Below are 17,126 nucleotides of genomic sequence, written 5' to 3'. Positions count from 1 at the left end.
CAAACCAAACCATAGCACAGTGACACGTTTAAAAACACAATAGCACTTCCTCTCCAAGTGATTCCCCAGCTAAGGGCACAACAGCAAGGATTGTGCTTGGGCTGATAGGCTCCTCTTTGTAAATTATGATGCACAATCCTTAATTCACCTCTATAATGTGCCTTGAGAAACAAAAGTATTCCAGTGTGCCATTTGTGTATGTGCCACTTTTCAGAGTTGTGTTAGCAGCACATGCAGTTCTATGCTTCCAATCTGCCACGGAAAAAGGGAGAGAAAGAAAGTTGGATAGCTAAGAAAATGGAAGGAAGAATTTGGCCAAATTCATACATACTTAAACCTTCGTTATAGTTGGGAATAAGTATTAAGAGGGTAAACCAAATACCACACAGAAAGGTGGGTTTCCAGGAAGATTTGAAGGAAGGGAAAGAGTTTAGAGTTGAAAACATCTGTGGGATAAATTTTAATTAATGTGGATCTACATCAGATCTTCGTATTGTTTGGGGCCTATGGACACAATGGCAACCTGGAAAGACTAGCATGGGCAGGGCCATCTTAAGCATATCCGGCGTCGTGGTGCAAAGCTCCCTCCGGCGCCCCTCCCCCAATTTCCCAGGGTTTTTTAGGGAGGATGACGCTGCCGACAGGGCTGGAGCAGGCAGGCAGTGGCTGGAGGGGGGGCAAGAGGTCGAGGCTGGATGCAGAGCCTCCTGGCTGAGCTCGCTGCTTTGTGCCGCGGTGGCCACGGTAGACAGAGGCTGTGGGTGCGACGCTGCTTCGGCACAGCATGGCGGAGGCGGGCGAGGGCAGCGAGCTGATGCCGGGAGGCACCACATCCAGCCTCCTCCTCTTCCCTGGCTCCTTCCAGAACTTGGCGCCCTGGCGCCCTGTGCCACTAACCTCTATGGGTAAGACGCCCCTGAGCATGGGCACAACCATGAACACACCACATCCTGTTCTACTGGCTGTGGTAAATGCTCCCCAACCCTCCCCAAATCCTTGTTCTCATTTGTTCCTTGTGCTACATTTACAACCCCTGACCTATGTGTTGTTCTAGTCAGCGGTCAGGGTTTTCAGTGAGCCTAAAACTGGTTATTTGCTCAAGGGTAAACATATATTACAAATAATATGTATTCCTATGTTGTTTCTGCAGGAGAGTTTAAGAGTGCAGGCAGAATCCTGCAGCACACCCTGCAGAATATCACATAGAAATATACAGCTCGAAGTGGGAGGGCGTTGCATGGGTTTTTTAAGTGATTTGATTTTTCCAAAGGCCTTGGAGCAATGGGTGCATGGCTTCTTGAACTCATGGAACTCTTGAACTCATAGCATCATTTCCTTTTGTCAGAAGGCCAAAGCGTACAACCTTGTGCGCTGAGGTATAGTCTCGTTTGGATCACCCTGTACTGTTTCAGTGGGGAATTCTAATGTGTCCAGAGGATGTGATTCTTCCCTTCACAGTATGAGTAAATTCAACTATTTCTAGTTCTGTGTGACACAATTCAAGATGTAAAAAGTGTTAGGCAACTTCCCTCGCTCCAGTTCTGTCACTTAAAGAGAAAGCAAGCTTTCAAGTTTTTGTTATTTTGAGGCTGCATACAGTAGACGTCAGGATATATACAAACGCACGTTCTAAATGCTTATGTCACTACAGCCAAATTGTCAACCTAGTCATAGGTCTCTTGTCCAGGGACAACCAAAGTGGTGCTATCCAGTTGTTGCAGCGTTATATAAATATATTTTATCTTTTAAAAATCCTGCTTAAAGAAGAAACATGCAAGACTTATCATAATCTAATATTGGGGCCCTTTCCAACTTTTCAATTCTGTGATTCATGACTAATTCTCTGTTACTAATGAACCATGCTATCTGAATGAAACCCAGAGGCAAGGTGAGGTAAAATAAGGTTTTGTGCTACTTCTTGGACAAAAGGCCCCGCTATAAGCAGGAGAGAAAGGGTTAAGAATAGAAAACGCAGACCATCAGATGAAATAAATACAAACTGCAGCAGATAATGTCAAGGACAGCCATGAACAGTAATGAGACCATAAAAAGCATAAGAGTTAAGCACAAAGCCAGGGTACCGGAATAACAAACTCGTATATAGACAGGCAGGAAAAGGTGGTCTTTGTCATGATGAACATAAGAAGAGTCCTACTGGATCAGGCCAAGGGCCCATCCAGTCCAGCATCCTGTTCTTACTGTGGCTAGCCAGAAGCCCTTGGGAAGACCACAAGCAGGTGTCATAGCATTTAATTTTTTTCTTATCAACCTAAAGATGGCAAAAGAACCTAAGAAAGAACCTGCTGAATCAGGCCAGTGGCCAATCTAGTCCAACAACCTGTTCTAACAGTGGCCAACTTTACGCCTGTGAGGAAACCTGCAAGTGGGACCTGATCAAAACAACTCTCTCAGCAAGCAGTATTCAGTAGAAGAGTTTGAAGAGTTTGGATTTGATATCCTGCTTTATCACTACCCTAAGGAGTCTCAAAGCGGCTAACATTCTTCTTTCCCTTTCTCCCCCACAACAAACACTCTGTGAGGTGAGTGAGGCTGAGAGACTTCAGAGAAGTGTGACTGGCCCAAGGTCACCCAGCAGCTGCATGTGGAGGAGCGGGAAAGCGAACCCGGTTCACCAGATTACGTGTCCACCGCTCTTAACCACTACACCACACTGGCTCTCAGTGTCAGTGGAGGTTCAGCATAGCCATCAGGAGGCCAAACACACCTTCCAAGGAAGGATGTCCCAAAGTAAAAGGAACAACCTACCTTAAGAAAATAAGTTCCATACTCTGTACATTTCTGCCTGTGTTTTATAACCTGTCATTCAACCCCACCCTAGTTTTTACATGTGGTAATGTTCTTCCAGGTACTCATGAAGTCTGCAAAAGGGCAAAGGAACCTTTTTTTTATTACACCACATCCGTGTTCCTGATCCTGTACAATCCTGCTGCAGCTTGCTCAATGTTATATTAACCTCTGAGGGAATCGGAGAACCGCCTCGTAACTGTTATTTGTGCAGATGTTTTTCACGCTGCTGTTGATATTCCGAAATATGCTGCTTTAGCATTCCTTGCTAGTGGTGGTATTTTCTGCATGAGTACGAAGAGGATTCCACTCCCTGCCCCCTCCCCCAGTCCCCTTCTCACCATCCAGCAATAAATTTGTTACTCTGAGTCTCTCAAAAGCAATATAATAAGATAATTCACAAAGAAGCACTGGAACAAAATTAAGGGGGGAAAGACAAATTCAAGGCATAGACCTCTATTCTTGTTTTACGCATTGTTGTTAGTGCCAGTAGTGGAAACACATATATCGAAATCCATGAATGGTTTTACAGGGTTCGAAACGACCATGGATGTTGTCATATTATGTGAAGTAATTTGAAATATTCAGATGGGATGGGAGAGAGAAGCTACACACAGTATACTGGAGGTAGCAGAAAGCCTGTCTATGCCCATTATACTGGAGATATTGTTGAAGAACAGCTCATCCTTATTGTAAAGATTAGCTAAAGATTCTAAGGTCATTGAGACCTTGGGTGATCTATTTAAGTACCAGTTGCGTAAGTTAAAGCTTCTCATAGGCAGCTTTAATAAGCACACCTGACCATTTAAAAATGTTCTGTTGTTTGTGATCAAGAGCCAGCATCAAAAGAGCTAGGGTCAGAAGAGATTAACTATTTCATCTTTCATTTGTATAATTATATTTTGTACTCTTTGCCATGTGCGAACAAAAATAAACACAAAACCCTTCAGGCAAGTCCATCTCCCAGATGGGAAAGATAAATGATGAGCACAGGAAATCACTCATCCACAAAGAGATATAATTTATTTGCCTTGCAATGTTTATATAATGCACTTCAAAATTAATTTACAGAGCCATATACCATACAGGATTATGATAAAGTAGCACAATGCAACAACTAAAGAACAATAAAAGCAACGTAATAAGCAGCAATAAATTTTCAAGCAATGGCCTCAAAGGCTGGGACCAGACACTTGTCCTGTCCAGTAAAGCAACAAGTGTTACTTAGGGCCTAATGCACGTCCCAGCGGACAGCATTCGCCATTGTGGAAGCAACTACTGAGAAGGGGCAGAGGAGAGAGACAGGAATATTTTAAGAATCCTTTTAAATTGTTCGCCAGTGTGCAGGTTTCCTGAAATAATAATAATAATAATAATAATAATAATAATAATAATAATATATTTATATATATATTTATATATATATTTATACCCCGCCCATCTGGTTGTCCCTCCCCAGCCACTCTGGGCGGCTTCCAACAAACACCAAAATACAATAGTCCTTCAGATATTAAAAGCTTCCCTAAACAGGGTTGTCTTCAGATGTCTCCTAAAAGTTTTGTAGTTGTTTTTTCCTTTGACATCTGGTGGGAGGGTGTTCCACAGGGTGGGCGCCACTACCGAGAAGGCCCTCTCCCTGGTTCCCCAAAACTTTGCTTCTCGCAGTGAGGGAACCGCCAGAAAGCCCTCGGCGCTGGACCTCAGTGTCTGGGCAGAACGATGGGGGTGGAAACGCTCCTTCAGGTATACTGGGCCGAGGCCGTTTAGGGCTTTAGAGGTCAGCACCAATACTTTGAATTGTGCTCGGAAATGTAAAGGTATAAATCAGTCTGTTTATGAATTTAGTAAATTATAACATCAAATTATAACATCAAATTCAATGGCTTCTGTTCAGGACAAATTGGAGTTGTGCTGTGTTTATTTGCCAACAAACAAAAAGATACAGAGCTGGATCTCATGGAAGAGCAAGTGATATATAGAGAATGAGCCCTGTTTAGGTAAATGTGCCTGCAAGTTCTCAAGCAGTCTTTATCTGGAAGGGGGAAAGGGAGATCCATCAGACCCCCAATCCTGGAAAATCTATGGCTCTCCTACTCTTTACTCCTATAAGGTCCCTATGGCCTCTTGTTTACTTTTGTACATGCATGTATTTCAGCCTGGAGGTGGTGCTAAAATGCCACTTTGTAAGCAGGGGGTGATAGCTCTTGAATTTGTTTAAATGTTATTCCCTACCACAGCCTGCAGGCATTCAACTCAGCAGCAAGTAGGAGCTGGAGTGGGGTGGAGCCTGATGTGTTCCTCCTAAGCTGGCAGTAGTCATTTTCAGGTACCACGTTTTTTTCCTGGCCTGTGGGTCACACATCTCTGAGATTCTATGCATACCCACCAACATTTCACAGAATAAAACGGAGGCATGTTTATAGCATCCCAGTTTTCTAACTGAAAATCACCACCCAAGACCCCGCTGCAACTATGCATTTCTGAAAGCCCTGCTCTGTTATATGCTGTATTGTCAATGCAGCATATTAGCTATCGACTAAAAACAGCACAGGGACGTGGGTGGCGCTGTGGGTTAAACCACAGAGCCTAGGACTTACCAATCAGAAGGTCGGTGGTTCGAATCCCCACGACGGGGTGAGCTCCCGTTGCTCAGTCCCTGCTCCTGCCAACCTATTAGTTCAAAAGCATGTCAAAGTGCAAGTAGATAAATAGGTACCGCTCCGGGGGAAGGTAAACGGCGTTTCCGTGCACTGCTCTGGTTCGCCAGAAGCGGCTTAGTCATGCTGGCCACATAACCCAGAAGCTGTACGCCGGCTCACTTGGCCAATAAAGCGAGATGAGCGCCGCAACCCCAGAGTCATCCGCGACTAGACCTAATGGTCAGGGGTCCCTTTACCTTTACCTTACATTTGCATCTTACTAAAATCTCTGAGCCTTTACAAATATTGGAGGAACTTATTTATAAATAAATAAATGGTCAGGGGTCCCTTTACCTTTGGTTTTAAAAACAAAAAGAATGGCATCTCTTGTGTGCAAAATGGCATGCTCTGCACCTAATGGTGCCTTAGCATTAACATGCATGCAGGTATATGCTTGCATACCAGATACACAATGCTCCCACTCCACGCTCAGAAATGTAATGTGTAGAAACCCTGGGAAGGAGCTGAATCCTGAAGAATGACAACTCTAGCAACTCACCTTGACAACGTTTTAATGAGGCAGCCCTGAAAGGCAAAAATGGAAACATCAGTTTTCTGGGCTCAGATTTCAAAAATTGGAGCTGTCTCTGGTAATCAAGGACAGATGAGGGAAGTGTTAGATCATGATTCTCAGTTTATTCCCCAAAAAACAATTCTAATACAATTTACCGTATTTTTTGCTCTATAAGACTCACTTTTTCCCTCCTAAAAAGTAAGGGGAAATGTGTGTGCGTCTTATGGAGCGAATGCAGGCTGCGCAGCTATCCCAGAAGCCAGAACAGCAAGAGGGATCGCTGCTTTCACTGCCCAGCGATCCCTCTTGTTGTTTTGGCTTCTGAGATTCAGATTTCTTGTTTTCCTCCTCCAAAAACTAGGTGTGTCTTGTGGTCTGGTGCGTCTTATAGAGCGAAAAATACGGTATATACTGCTTGATCATAAGAACGGAATGGAACTGAAAACTATATTATTATGAATAATAATTCAGGAAGAAAAGAGTAATAAGAATTGTATATTCTTCTCGTACATTCTTATTGCTTTGTATTATTATGATACAATAATAATTGTAGCCTTGCAGTTCCTTAATCACGAGAAGGTTTTAAACACTATAGTGTAATATCCATTTGACATTGACTAAGTTCTCCAGGTGATGGACAGTCCTGACATTTTCAGTGATCAGAAAATGGCCGAACAATGTCAAATGCATTTTTGTCTTTAAGACTGTTGAGATCTTCTCAAAGGGACCACCTGGGCATCCTGGGCAGACTGTCCTTCTATGCTTCTTGGAGAAAAGGTAGAGGACAGAAGGAATTCCATTTAAATGCACAAACATACACACCATTTGGTATTCAACGAGTTTGCATTAGAGCTGCTTTTCGATTCTGATGCTTTTAGGGCGCCTGCATGTTTAACACATTTTAAATTGCCTCCTGATTCGATTATTATTGTAAGCCACACATGAAAGTGTCTGAAGAATTAGGTTAAAATCTCTATTAATACATGAACATGTTCCTAGGGCTGCTTACCAGAATCTTTATTAATATTAGATGAATTTCATGTCTAGTTTAAATAGTGCAGCATATCAAAAGTCTAGTGTTAAGACTGACGTTGATGCTTACGTTTCCAAAACATGATGGTTTGCAGGGACCTACCGTATTTTTCGCCCTATAAGACGCACCGGCCCATAGGACGCACCTAGATTTTATTCCCGCCCCCCCGGCGCGGGGCTGGGGCGGGGGAAGCCCGAGCTTCCCCCGACCCCAGCCCCCAGAACGCGCAGCTTCGGCATCGCTCTGGGAGCTTGCGCAACCTTCGGGAGCCCGGCGCAGCTTCGCGCCGGTCTCCCTAGGGCTGCGCAGAGCTTTCTGAAGCCTGGAGAGGGAGAGGGGTCGGTGCGCACCGACCCCTATCGCTCACCAGGCTTCAGCAAAAGCCTGTATTCGCCCCATAGAACGCACACACATTTCCCCTTCATTTTTGGAGGGGAAAAAGTGCGTCCTATAGGGCGAAAAATACGGTACTTCCAAGTAGATATTCTTCAAATTTGGTTTTCAGCCTGATTAAAACTTGGTCCGTGAAGTAGAAAAGCCTTTTGTACCTTGAGCTAAGAATACATCAAACTAATTTATTTTTTATCACTTCTCTCTGATTTTGCAGTTGAATATACCTAAGATCTGTACATGTTTGAGTTTAACCTTGAAATTCTCTTGTCTTATTGCAGGAGTAATGATGATGATCCCAGGAAGCATGCTTTCTTCAAATCAATAAACTTCCACAGGCTGGAGGCAGGCCTTATAGATCCCCCCTTTGTGCCAGATCCCAGCGTTGTCTATGCCAAAGATGTTGCAGACATTGCCGACTTCTCTGAAGTGCGGGGGATAGAGTTTGATGACAAAGACAAGAAATTCTTCAAGAAATTTGCAACAGGTGCTATCCCAATACCTTGGCAAGAAGAAGTCATTGAAACAGGACTGTTTGAAGACCTGAACAATCCCCACAGATTAGTTGCTGACTCGAAATCTGGAGTTTGTTTGTTGTTATAAATATTGCACCAGAAATGTAACGGTGGGAATGCACCATTGAACCTTCCATTATTTCAAAGACTCTAAGGTGTGTAGCAAGAACTCATTGTCGTCATAAAGGCAAGCCGAATAAACTGTTCTCTTCCATTTTGGTATTTTATTGGAAATTTTCAATGAAGAATGAGGATTATTTTAAAATAGCATGATGGCTTAACAACTCATGGTGATTTCTGGATAAAATACACAAAATCATTTGGATATATATTTTCCTCCCTTGAGACTGCTTCTGCTTTGTTAGGTTTCAGTAGTGATACATCCATGTTCTTTATGAAAAAGACTTATCACTGGAGTGACACAGTGGGTCTAAACTGATTGCAGTTAAGTAGGAAACTCAATAAAAATGTATATAGGCTATGCGTCTCCATTTATTAAGTATTAAAACAATAGTCAACATATTTTTGCTACTGATTGCAACTTCCTATCAGATTTCCTGATAGTATCTTTTCACTCTGATGAAAGCTGTAGTTTAAATTAAACTACAAAATGAATCACACCAGTATGTAACTGGTCTTTAAAGAGAGAATAATATAAATGCAATAGGAATGTTTATTCAGCAAGCAATGGGATTAAAAGAAATGGTTAATTGTTTTTACAAGTGCTTTTAATGTTGGAAACTAACGTACATAACGTGTCTAGCTTAAATGTGTACTACATCTGGTTCTTTTACAAATCTTTGTAAATCTCTCATTTTGACACTTCTTTTTTGTGTGTCAGGGTGTTCTGAAGCTGGTTAATTTAGGCAGGCAAATCTTAGATAAAAATGTCTAGTTATTGGGGGTTCTTCAACAGCAGAAGTTCATTTATGCAAGTTATGTCCCACCCTAAATTATCAGATGAAATTATTTCTGTGGCCCTGTCGAACTGTATAAACTTAAAAGTGAGCATGCAATTGAACACTTGGGGAGGTTTATGATTGGAGAAAATCTCAAAACAGATGGCACCAAATTACTCACTGATAAATATAATTTTTAAAATTATGCCATTTACAATCTTGAACCTAAGCCTGCCTCCCAATCAGTTTACCTATGTGGCTGCCATCCATCCAGCGGTGTGACTCCAATTCTGATCGCATTCTGAATTTCATCCAGTAAAACTTTAATTAGATATTGTTGTGTTCCAAAGTTTTGTATAAAACTGAGTTAATTTACAAAGAGCTGTGTCTCCTCTGTTTATTCCCTGCTATTTTAGCTTTTTTGTTTTGCAATCTGCACATCTTATCCTCAATAATACTGATACTTGAAAGTGAGAAAAAGCCCTACTTCAGATGAAGTGACTCGAGGAAAACAGGCAGAAGCCTGAGCCAAAAAAGATCTTTTGTTTCTGTGCATTCCTTTAACTAAAGGGAAAACATTTTAAAAAATTAAAAAATTAGCCCAGACTTATTTCAGACATCCTCCCATTTGTGGCTGCTAGAATTACAAGGGTACAGAACCAGAATTCAGGCCTAAGTTAAAACCACAAGAGACCTGCTTGTTAAGATATGACAAATTCTGTGTTTTGCCCTGTATACTGCAATGTTCTATTTTCAGTTCAATGGTAATCTTAAATTAATCTCAGAACCATCTCCCATGAGGCAGGGTGAAGCTGTTGCCTCAAGTGGTGGAATTTCCAACAAGATCTTGCAAGATCTCGCTGAAACCTCATGAGATTCCATGGAACACATGAGATTTCAGCAAGATCTTGCTGGAAATCAGCACCAATGCTGGCGCTGCTTCCCTGGCGAAGGCAGTGGCAGGGTAGCACTGGCCATTTCACATCAAGCAGAAAAACAGGATGTGCCGTCCCTGTGTGTGAGCGGCTATGCTTGTTTTTTGCAGAATTGTCAGGACTTAGAAAAGGGATTCAGGTTCCAGATCTGATTTAAAAAAAAATTTAAAAAAAATACTAACTTAGAAGATACAGGGGAGCCCAGAGCTGAAAGTGGAGTTTGGTGAAATGTGGAAAGCAGTGGGAGAACCCACCCAGTTACTGGAAATCCTTGCAGGTTAGAAGGTTCGTGGATGGACTGAACAGCAAAAATGCATCATTTGACTGTGTTCCTGGAGAAGCAGACAGTACGTCCGAAACGTTAGTTGCTGTTGTAGGAAATCAGATTTAAGATCAGGATTCTAAACTAATTCTGGTGAACTGAAATTATTGGTTAAGCTTCTTATTTAATGCATACAGAAAGAGTTATTTACATATAAAAATGGAGCTGAAAGTCCTGAGTCTCCCGTGCTGCATCAAAGTTAGTGAACAAATGAAATCACTCTTTGGGGATTATTGTGGTGATGAAATCCCAGCTGAGCATGTTTATGAGTAGCTGCATCTAAGAAAACAAGCTCATCTTACCAGTGCACTTTAAAGCAAGCAGCTTTTGTGGTAATCCACAATTTTTTTATTATGGACTGACAATTAGATGTTTGAGTTAGACAGTATGCAGATTCATGTCAAACCAGCAGGACTCAAGTAAATTAAATTTTCTAAACAACTCTCTTTCCAGCATACAGGCATAAGCAAATATCCGCTGGAAGAAGATGAACATTTGAATTAGAATTAAACCAATGTTCTTTTTTTCTAATGCGGTCTTCGTGTTAGTAGATTCTGATGAACTAAACTGGACAACATAAATTAATGAAGATTGTCTTCATTTAAAGTTTCTTTCTCACATCAGAACAATGTCATTACAAAAGTACAAATTCCAGTGAAACAAATTCCCCTGTAATACTTTTGAACTACTTCAATTTTTAGTTTGTTGGATAACAAAATGACAGGGATTTGCATATCCGTAGTGACACTCTGAATTATAACAGAGGTTATAATTAATTCACATTAGCCCACCATTATTCCTTTCATGAAATAAAATAAAATTGCTTAATTTTCTTCTTTCACAATTAATTTTCACAAATGATGAAAGGTGAGAGACTATGAGAAGTAAATGGGAATTATTCCTTGAAATATTCCCCTCCCAATGTTTGTGAAACTAGTGCCCTCTCTTTACATCTAAAGCATCAACTGACAGTAAAGAATTCCTACAGGTATCAAAACAGGAGTTAATTTAAAACTCTTCAGCTGCAGGAAGGCACCAGATTGGGGAAGGCTGCTCTGTAGCAAAATAACATGGCAACAATGAGGTAAACTAAGGCAGCAGTCTTGCCAGATGTTAAAAAACTGACTCCTGGGTGGCGGAATGTCTTGGTGTTTATTTTTAAGGCCAACAACAACTATACAAGACCTGGGGTTGGGGTGGGGGAAGCCACCAGCTTCGAAGGAAACACTCTGATGATACCTTATGGATTTGTCAAGTGATGAAACAGCAGTGTTAACAAAGGTTGTGCATCACCCCGAATCTAGCAAGATTCCAGGGGGTTCCGGGATTGTGTTTCCGTTGGGAATCAGGATGCGGCAAAGACTGTCATGTCTTTAAGAAACATGGTTTCTTTTACACATATTTGCACCTAAAGCCTTCAGCGGAGGGGGTGCAAAACATTACACCCTAATAGTGTTCCTTGTTGCTCCTCTCATTGCAACAACAACAACAATTATTATTTATACCCCAGCCACTCTGGGCGGCTCCCAACAGAATATTAAAAGCACGATAAAACATCAAACATTAAAAACTTCCCTAAACAAGGCTGCCTTCAGATGTCTTCTAAAACTCAGATAGTTGTTTATTTCCTTGACATATGATGACACAGGGCGGGTGCCACTATCGAGAAGGCCCTCTGCCAGGTTCCTGGTAACCTCACATCTCGCAATGAGGGAACCGCCAGAAGGCCCTCGGAGCTGGACCTCAGTGTCCAGGCTGAATGATGGGGGTGGAGACGCCCCTTCAGGTATACAGGACCGAGGCTGTTTAGGGCTTTAAAGGTCAGCACCAGCACTTTGAACTGCGCTCAGAAACATACTGGGAGCCAATGTAGGTCTTTCGGGACTGGTGTTATATGGTCTCGGCGGCCACTCCCAGTCACCAATGGCCTCTGGTCTCTCAGTGAAACCTTTCCCAGCCAGTACATGTGGAGTTTGCCCTCTGGCCAGCTTAGACACTCAGTTCTTCTCCCTCTGGTTTGCACATTCCTTTTCTATGTAATGCTTCATTCCCAGCTTGAAAACTGCTACCTTTAATAGCAAGAGATCCCTGTCCAACTTTCCAGGAGGCAAGCCCCAATAAGGTTGCAACTGGTTTGGAGAAACCTTGCTCCTTTGCTGTTTATAGGCCAATTACAAATAAGGCATGCTATTACCAATAGGATGTGAAAAATCATTGGTTTTCCATGTTTCCTCTTTCCTCCCTTTTCCACCGGTTTGAGAAACATAGGCCAAAGCCTATGTAAGTCATATTCAGAGTAAACCCATTGAACTCATTGAACTTATGCTGACTATGCCTTAGTTGGGTATCAACCATTGTATTTAGGGACTTTATTCTACTGTGTTTACTCAACTTGCCTAGAATGATCCTTCTTTTGTAGATTATATTTTCTGATTCAGTGAACTACCCCTAATGCTGCAGTAAAAGAAATGAAGATTATTTTAGCACCTTACGTAATGCTGCATTGTTTGTGCTTTATATGTTATGCCAAGAACAAAATGTTTTACATTCATCACACCCTCGTCCTTCCTCTTCCTCATAAAACTCCTATATTTTAACCTCTGTGACCTAATTTCTTGACACTGTGAACACAATGTCAAGTTCTGCCCGGTGTATATTTTGCTCACACACCGCAGGCTGGATTAAGGCTACTGCAATGGATTGATGTTTTTGCAAAGAATACCAGAGGGATGACTCTGGTTACTTGTCATAACTTGTAACCCAGTTAACAATAGTAGGCTAGTTGTTTAAAACAGCAACGACTGAAATGGATGGTTCCATTGTCCCCCTGTCCCCCCCCCCCCCGCCGGAGCTGTGTAAAAACACACTAGATGGATATACTAGATGTGTCACCTGACTTGGATTCCCTGGAATGAGCGAAATCAACGGTTGGAGTCCTTACTTGCCAGCTCTTGAACTGACACACACCATGTGTGTGGTAAGCCTAGTTAAACCAGCTTAAGCAATAATGTTAAGCAATACAGGAGTTTTCTCTTGTTGCTCTTATTTCTGTTTTCTTCTTCTTTTGTTTTTTGTTTTAGTTACACAGCTTGTGTGCTCAGTAGTCCAGCACTAAATTGCTTTGGTAAATGCTGATTCCTTTAAAAGTGGGAACTCTCATGGCTTTTAAATTTTTAACATCAGTCACATTATCCTGCAAATGCACATAATGGCTACACCGCAAACTGTTCCTGTGGCTGTAATAAACACTTTTTAAAAATACTGAATTTTAAATTGTAACCTGCCCTGGTACGGGTAATAAACAGCAACAACAACAAAACTGATGATGGGAAGTCCTTCTTCACACAATGCAGAGTGAAACTGTCGAACCCTCTCCCACAGGAGGCAGTGATGACCGCCATCTTGGATGGTTTAAAAAGAGGATTAGACAAATTCATGGATGAGAGGGCTATCAGTGGCTACTGTCACATGGAAGATGGAACAAGCTATTTTTCTCCCGCTCTGGAGGGTAGGCCTCAGACCAATGGATTCAAGTTACAGGAGATTCCAACTCAGCATGAGAAAGAACAGTCAGAGCTGTTTGACAGTGGAACAGACTCGCAAAGGAAGTGGCGGACTCTTCTTCATTAGATATTTTTTTTACAGCAGAGGTGGTTCTTTACTTGAAATTCCTGCCTTGGACTAGATGACCCTCAGGGTCCCTTCCAACTGTAACGTTCTGTGATTCTATGATAACAGCAACACCACAAAATGGCAAGGGAGAATTTGAACACCTGAGAGGTGACTAATTGTAGAAGGCGGGTGGCTAGGATAATAATAATAATTTATCATTTATACCCCGCCCATCTGGCTGAGTTTCCCCAGCCACTCTGGGCGGCTCCCAATCGAGTGTTAAAAACAATACAGCATTAAATATTGAAAACTTCCCTAAACAGGGCTGCCTTCAGATGTCTTTTAAAAATAAGATAGCTGCTTATTTCCTTGACATCTGATGGGAGGGTGTTCCACAGGGCGGGCGCCACTACTGAGAAGGCCCTCTGCCTGGTTCCCTGTAACCTCACTTCTTGCAATGAGGGAACCGCCAGAAGGCCCTTGGCACTGGACCTCAGTGTCCGGGCTGAATGATGGGGGTGGAGATGCTCCTTCAGGTATACAGGACTGAGGCCGTTTAGGGCTTTAAAGGTCAGCACCAACACTTTGAACTGGTTGGATAGAGGAGAGTATTGGATCATCAAGATGCTGGCAATGAAAAACAAGAAACAAATTACTTGCAGAGGAAACCTCTGCACATATATACTCAGAAGTAAGTTCCACTGGCATTCAGTGGAGCTGACTTCCAGGAAAGTGTGCAGCCTAAGGACAACAAGCAAGTCTAGAAAGCTGTTTATACTGAATCAGAGCACTGATCTATTAAGCCCAGTATTGTCACAGTGGGTATCCTGGGTTTCAGAGAGGAGTCATTTCCAGTTCTACCTGGAAATGCTAAGGACTGAACTTGTAGACCTTTTGCATGCAAACTTTGTGCTCCACCACTGAGCATCAGCCCTCCCCCCGACCTATGGCTCTTATAAACATTCCACACACACACACCCTAGCAGGTACACAAGTTAGCACACTGGCAATTGGCAACCCAAAACCGCTGGCATACTCATTCTACATATGAATGTGCCACCTCACACTGTGTGCTCCCATGCGATAGAGAGAAGACCGTTCGCGTGGACAACAATGCAGCTAAGCACTTTCCCCACGACCACTGTCAAGCCTGCTATGTCCCAAACTGAGTCTGCAACAAAACGCTCTGCAGTAAAATTGCTTTAAAATATTTTCAAATACATAATAGTCAAACAATAATACGCAACCTAGAACAGAAGGGTGTGTGTGCAGTGTGGTGTAGTGGTTCAGAGTGGTGGACTCGTAATCTGGTGAACCAGGTTTGCTTCCCCGCTCCTCCACATGCAGCTGCTGGGTGACCTTGGGCTAGTCACACTTCTCTGAAGTCTCTCAGCCCCACTCACCTCACAGAGTGTTTGTTGTGGGGGAGGAAGGGAAAGGAGAATGTTAGCCGCTTTGAGACTCCTTCAGGTAGTGATAAAGCGGGATATCAAATCCAAATCCAATGTGCTACCTTGACCAATATAGGGAGGCATATTTCTGAGATTCTGAAGAAGCATGTGGTCAGAAAAAGATGGGGTTTACAAAGAACCACCCAATTAGCAAGTTGTGCTTCATTTCCCTGTTCCCCTTCACCTATATGTTGCAACAAAATATGAAGATGGGGGGGGGGACACACCCTGATGAGTAATGTTAATAACTGAGACTTTTGATTCAGTGATGTCTTAAGCACTGTAATATGCTATCTTCCAAATTGAAATCCAAATCAGCACCTATCAAAACAAGTGTTGTAGGGAAGCAGGTCTGAACTTATATATTATTTGCTTTCTTCTCCCTCCATAGGGCAATGAAATGTAATTAGGTTTTGCACGAGTTTTAGAAGCAGAAAGTGCTGGCAAAACAAACAAGAATGTTCCTGCTCCATCGAACCAGCTTAGGCAACCATGACTGATCAAGGCTGATTCACATGACCAATGGTGGCCATGTTTCTTTTCAGCTCATAATGGCTCATGGACCCTAGGATTGATTGGTACGTTTATCAAGAGCTGGGCCGTTTTGCACACCACTCCAAACAGATGTTGGGTCACAACAGAAGGCAAAACTGGCAGCTTTTGCTTGGAGAAAAGAAGACAACCCACTCATGGCAAGCAAGGAACCTGACTCATAAAAGGAAGGAAAGAGTAGTTCTCATGAGCCTGGTGATAGGTGACTGTCACAGACCCTCCAAGTGTCCCTATATTCCAGGGACATTCCCAGATATAGAGGAGCCGTCCTGGTTTCTGATTTGATCCCGGAATGCCCTGCTTTTCCTTAGGCTGTCCCTGTTTTCATTGGAGAAATGTTGGAGAGTATGGAATAGGATGTCCCTATTTTCAATGGAGAAATGTTGGAGGATATGTTGTCAGTTTGGAATAACTCCAAATGTGAGAAGACATTGACATGAAAAGCTGTGCCTGCTGAAATGCCCTCCTTTGCACGATGGTGAAAAGGTAACAGAGCTCCATCCTATTTTGCATTTGGCTACCCTACAACCACTTGTTTGTTTGGACAGGCAGCAAGCAGGCTTCAGATGCAGTGTGTAAGGTGAGATCAGGGGTGCCGACTTGAGTAAAATATTGGAGGTAGGGCAGGTAAGCCCCACCTGACATAATCAGTCACATGACATGGTGCACACTCACTATATGAATGGCAGTGCTCAGCAACTTGGGGGGTGCAGCCCCCCCCAATATTTTATTGTGGGGGGGCAAAGGGACCTCGGCCCCTAGGAGTTGACTCTATGGGTGAGATAATGAGGACAGAGCTGTGTGTGTTGCATGGATTGGATTGAATTGGCTGGCCACCACTAAGCTTTCATGCTGTCCTCGGATGCAGCGGGGGATGCTGTCATATCACCAATGTTGAAATAAGTTTTAACCGCAAGTCTGGTGAGCTTCAATATGTAGAACTGGAGGGGGTGTAACTATTTGCCCCAGGCAGAAAAATGTTTTCAGCCAGCTCTGAGGCATATGATTGATCAGCTGATTGTAGCATGAGGGGACGTGGGTGGCGCTGTGGTTTAAACCACTGAGCCTCTTGGGCTTGCTGATCAGAAGATTGTCAGTTCGAACCCACACAACGGGGTGAGCTCCCTGTTGCTCTGTCCCAGCTTCTGCCAACCTAGCAGTCCGAAAGCACACCAGTGCAGGTAGATAAATAGGTACCACTGTGGCAGGATGGTAAATGGCGTTTCTGTGCACTCTGGCTTCCGACACGGTGTCCTGTTGTGCCAGAAGCGGTTTCGTCATGCTGACCACATGACTTGGAAAGCTGTTTGTGGGCAAATGCTGGCTCCCTCAGCCTGAAGCGAGATGAGCGCCGCAACCCATATTCACCTTTGACTGGACTTAACCACCAAGGAGTCTT

At 42.9% G+C, this 17,126-nt stretch overlaps 1 protein-coding gene across 1 annotated transcript in view; it reads left to right on the top strand.

Annotated features, from left to right (window-relative positions):
* Positions 1–9,236, top strand: part of GRK7 (G protein-coupled receptor kinase 7) — a 45,149-nt gene extending 35,913 nt beyond the window's left edge. The window contains exon 5 of the mRNA XM_081008055.1: positions 7,723–9,236. Coding sequence (XP_080864181.1) covers positions 7,723–8,044 — 322 coding nt within the window. The 3' untranslated portion in view covers positions 8,045–9,236. The remainder of the gene's footprint in view (positions 1–7,722) is intronic.
* The last annotated feature ends 7,890 nt before the right edge of the window (positions 9,237–17,126 follow it).

The sequence above is a fragment of the Podarcis pityusensis genome (genome assembly GCF_964106645.2).
Source record: "Podarcis pityusensis genome assembly, chromosome: 5".
In the NCBI taxonomy this organism is placed as follows: Eukaryota; Metazoa; Chordata; class Lepidosauria; order Squamata; family Lacertidae; genus Podarcis; species Podarcis pityusensis.
Note: the sequence above shows the minus strand (reverse complement) of the source record. Positions and strands in the feature narration are given on the sequence as shown.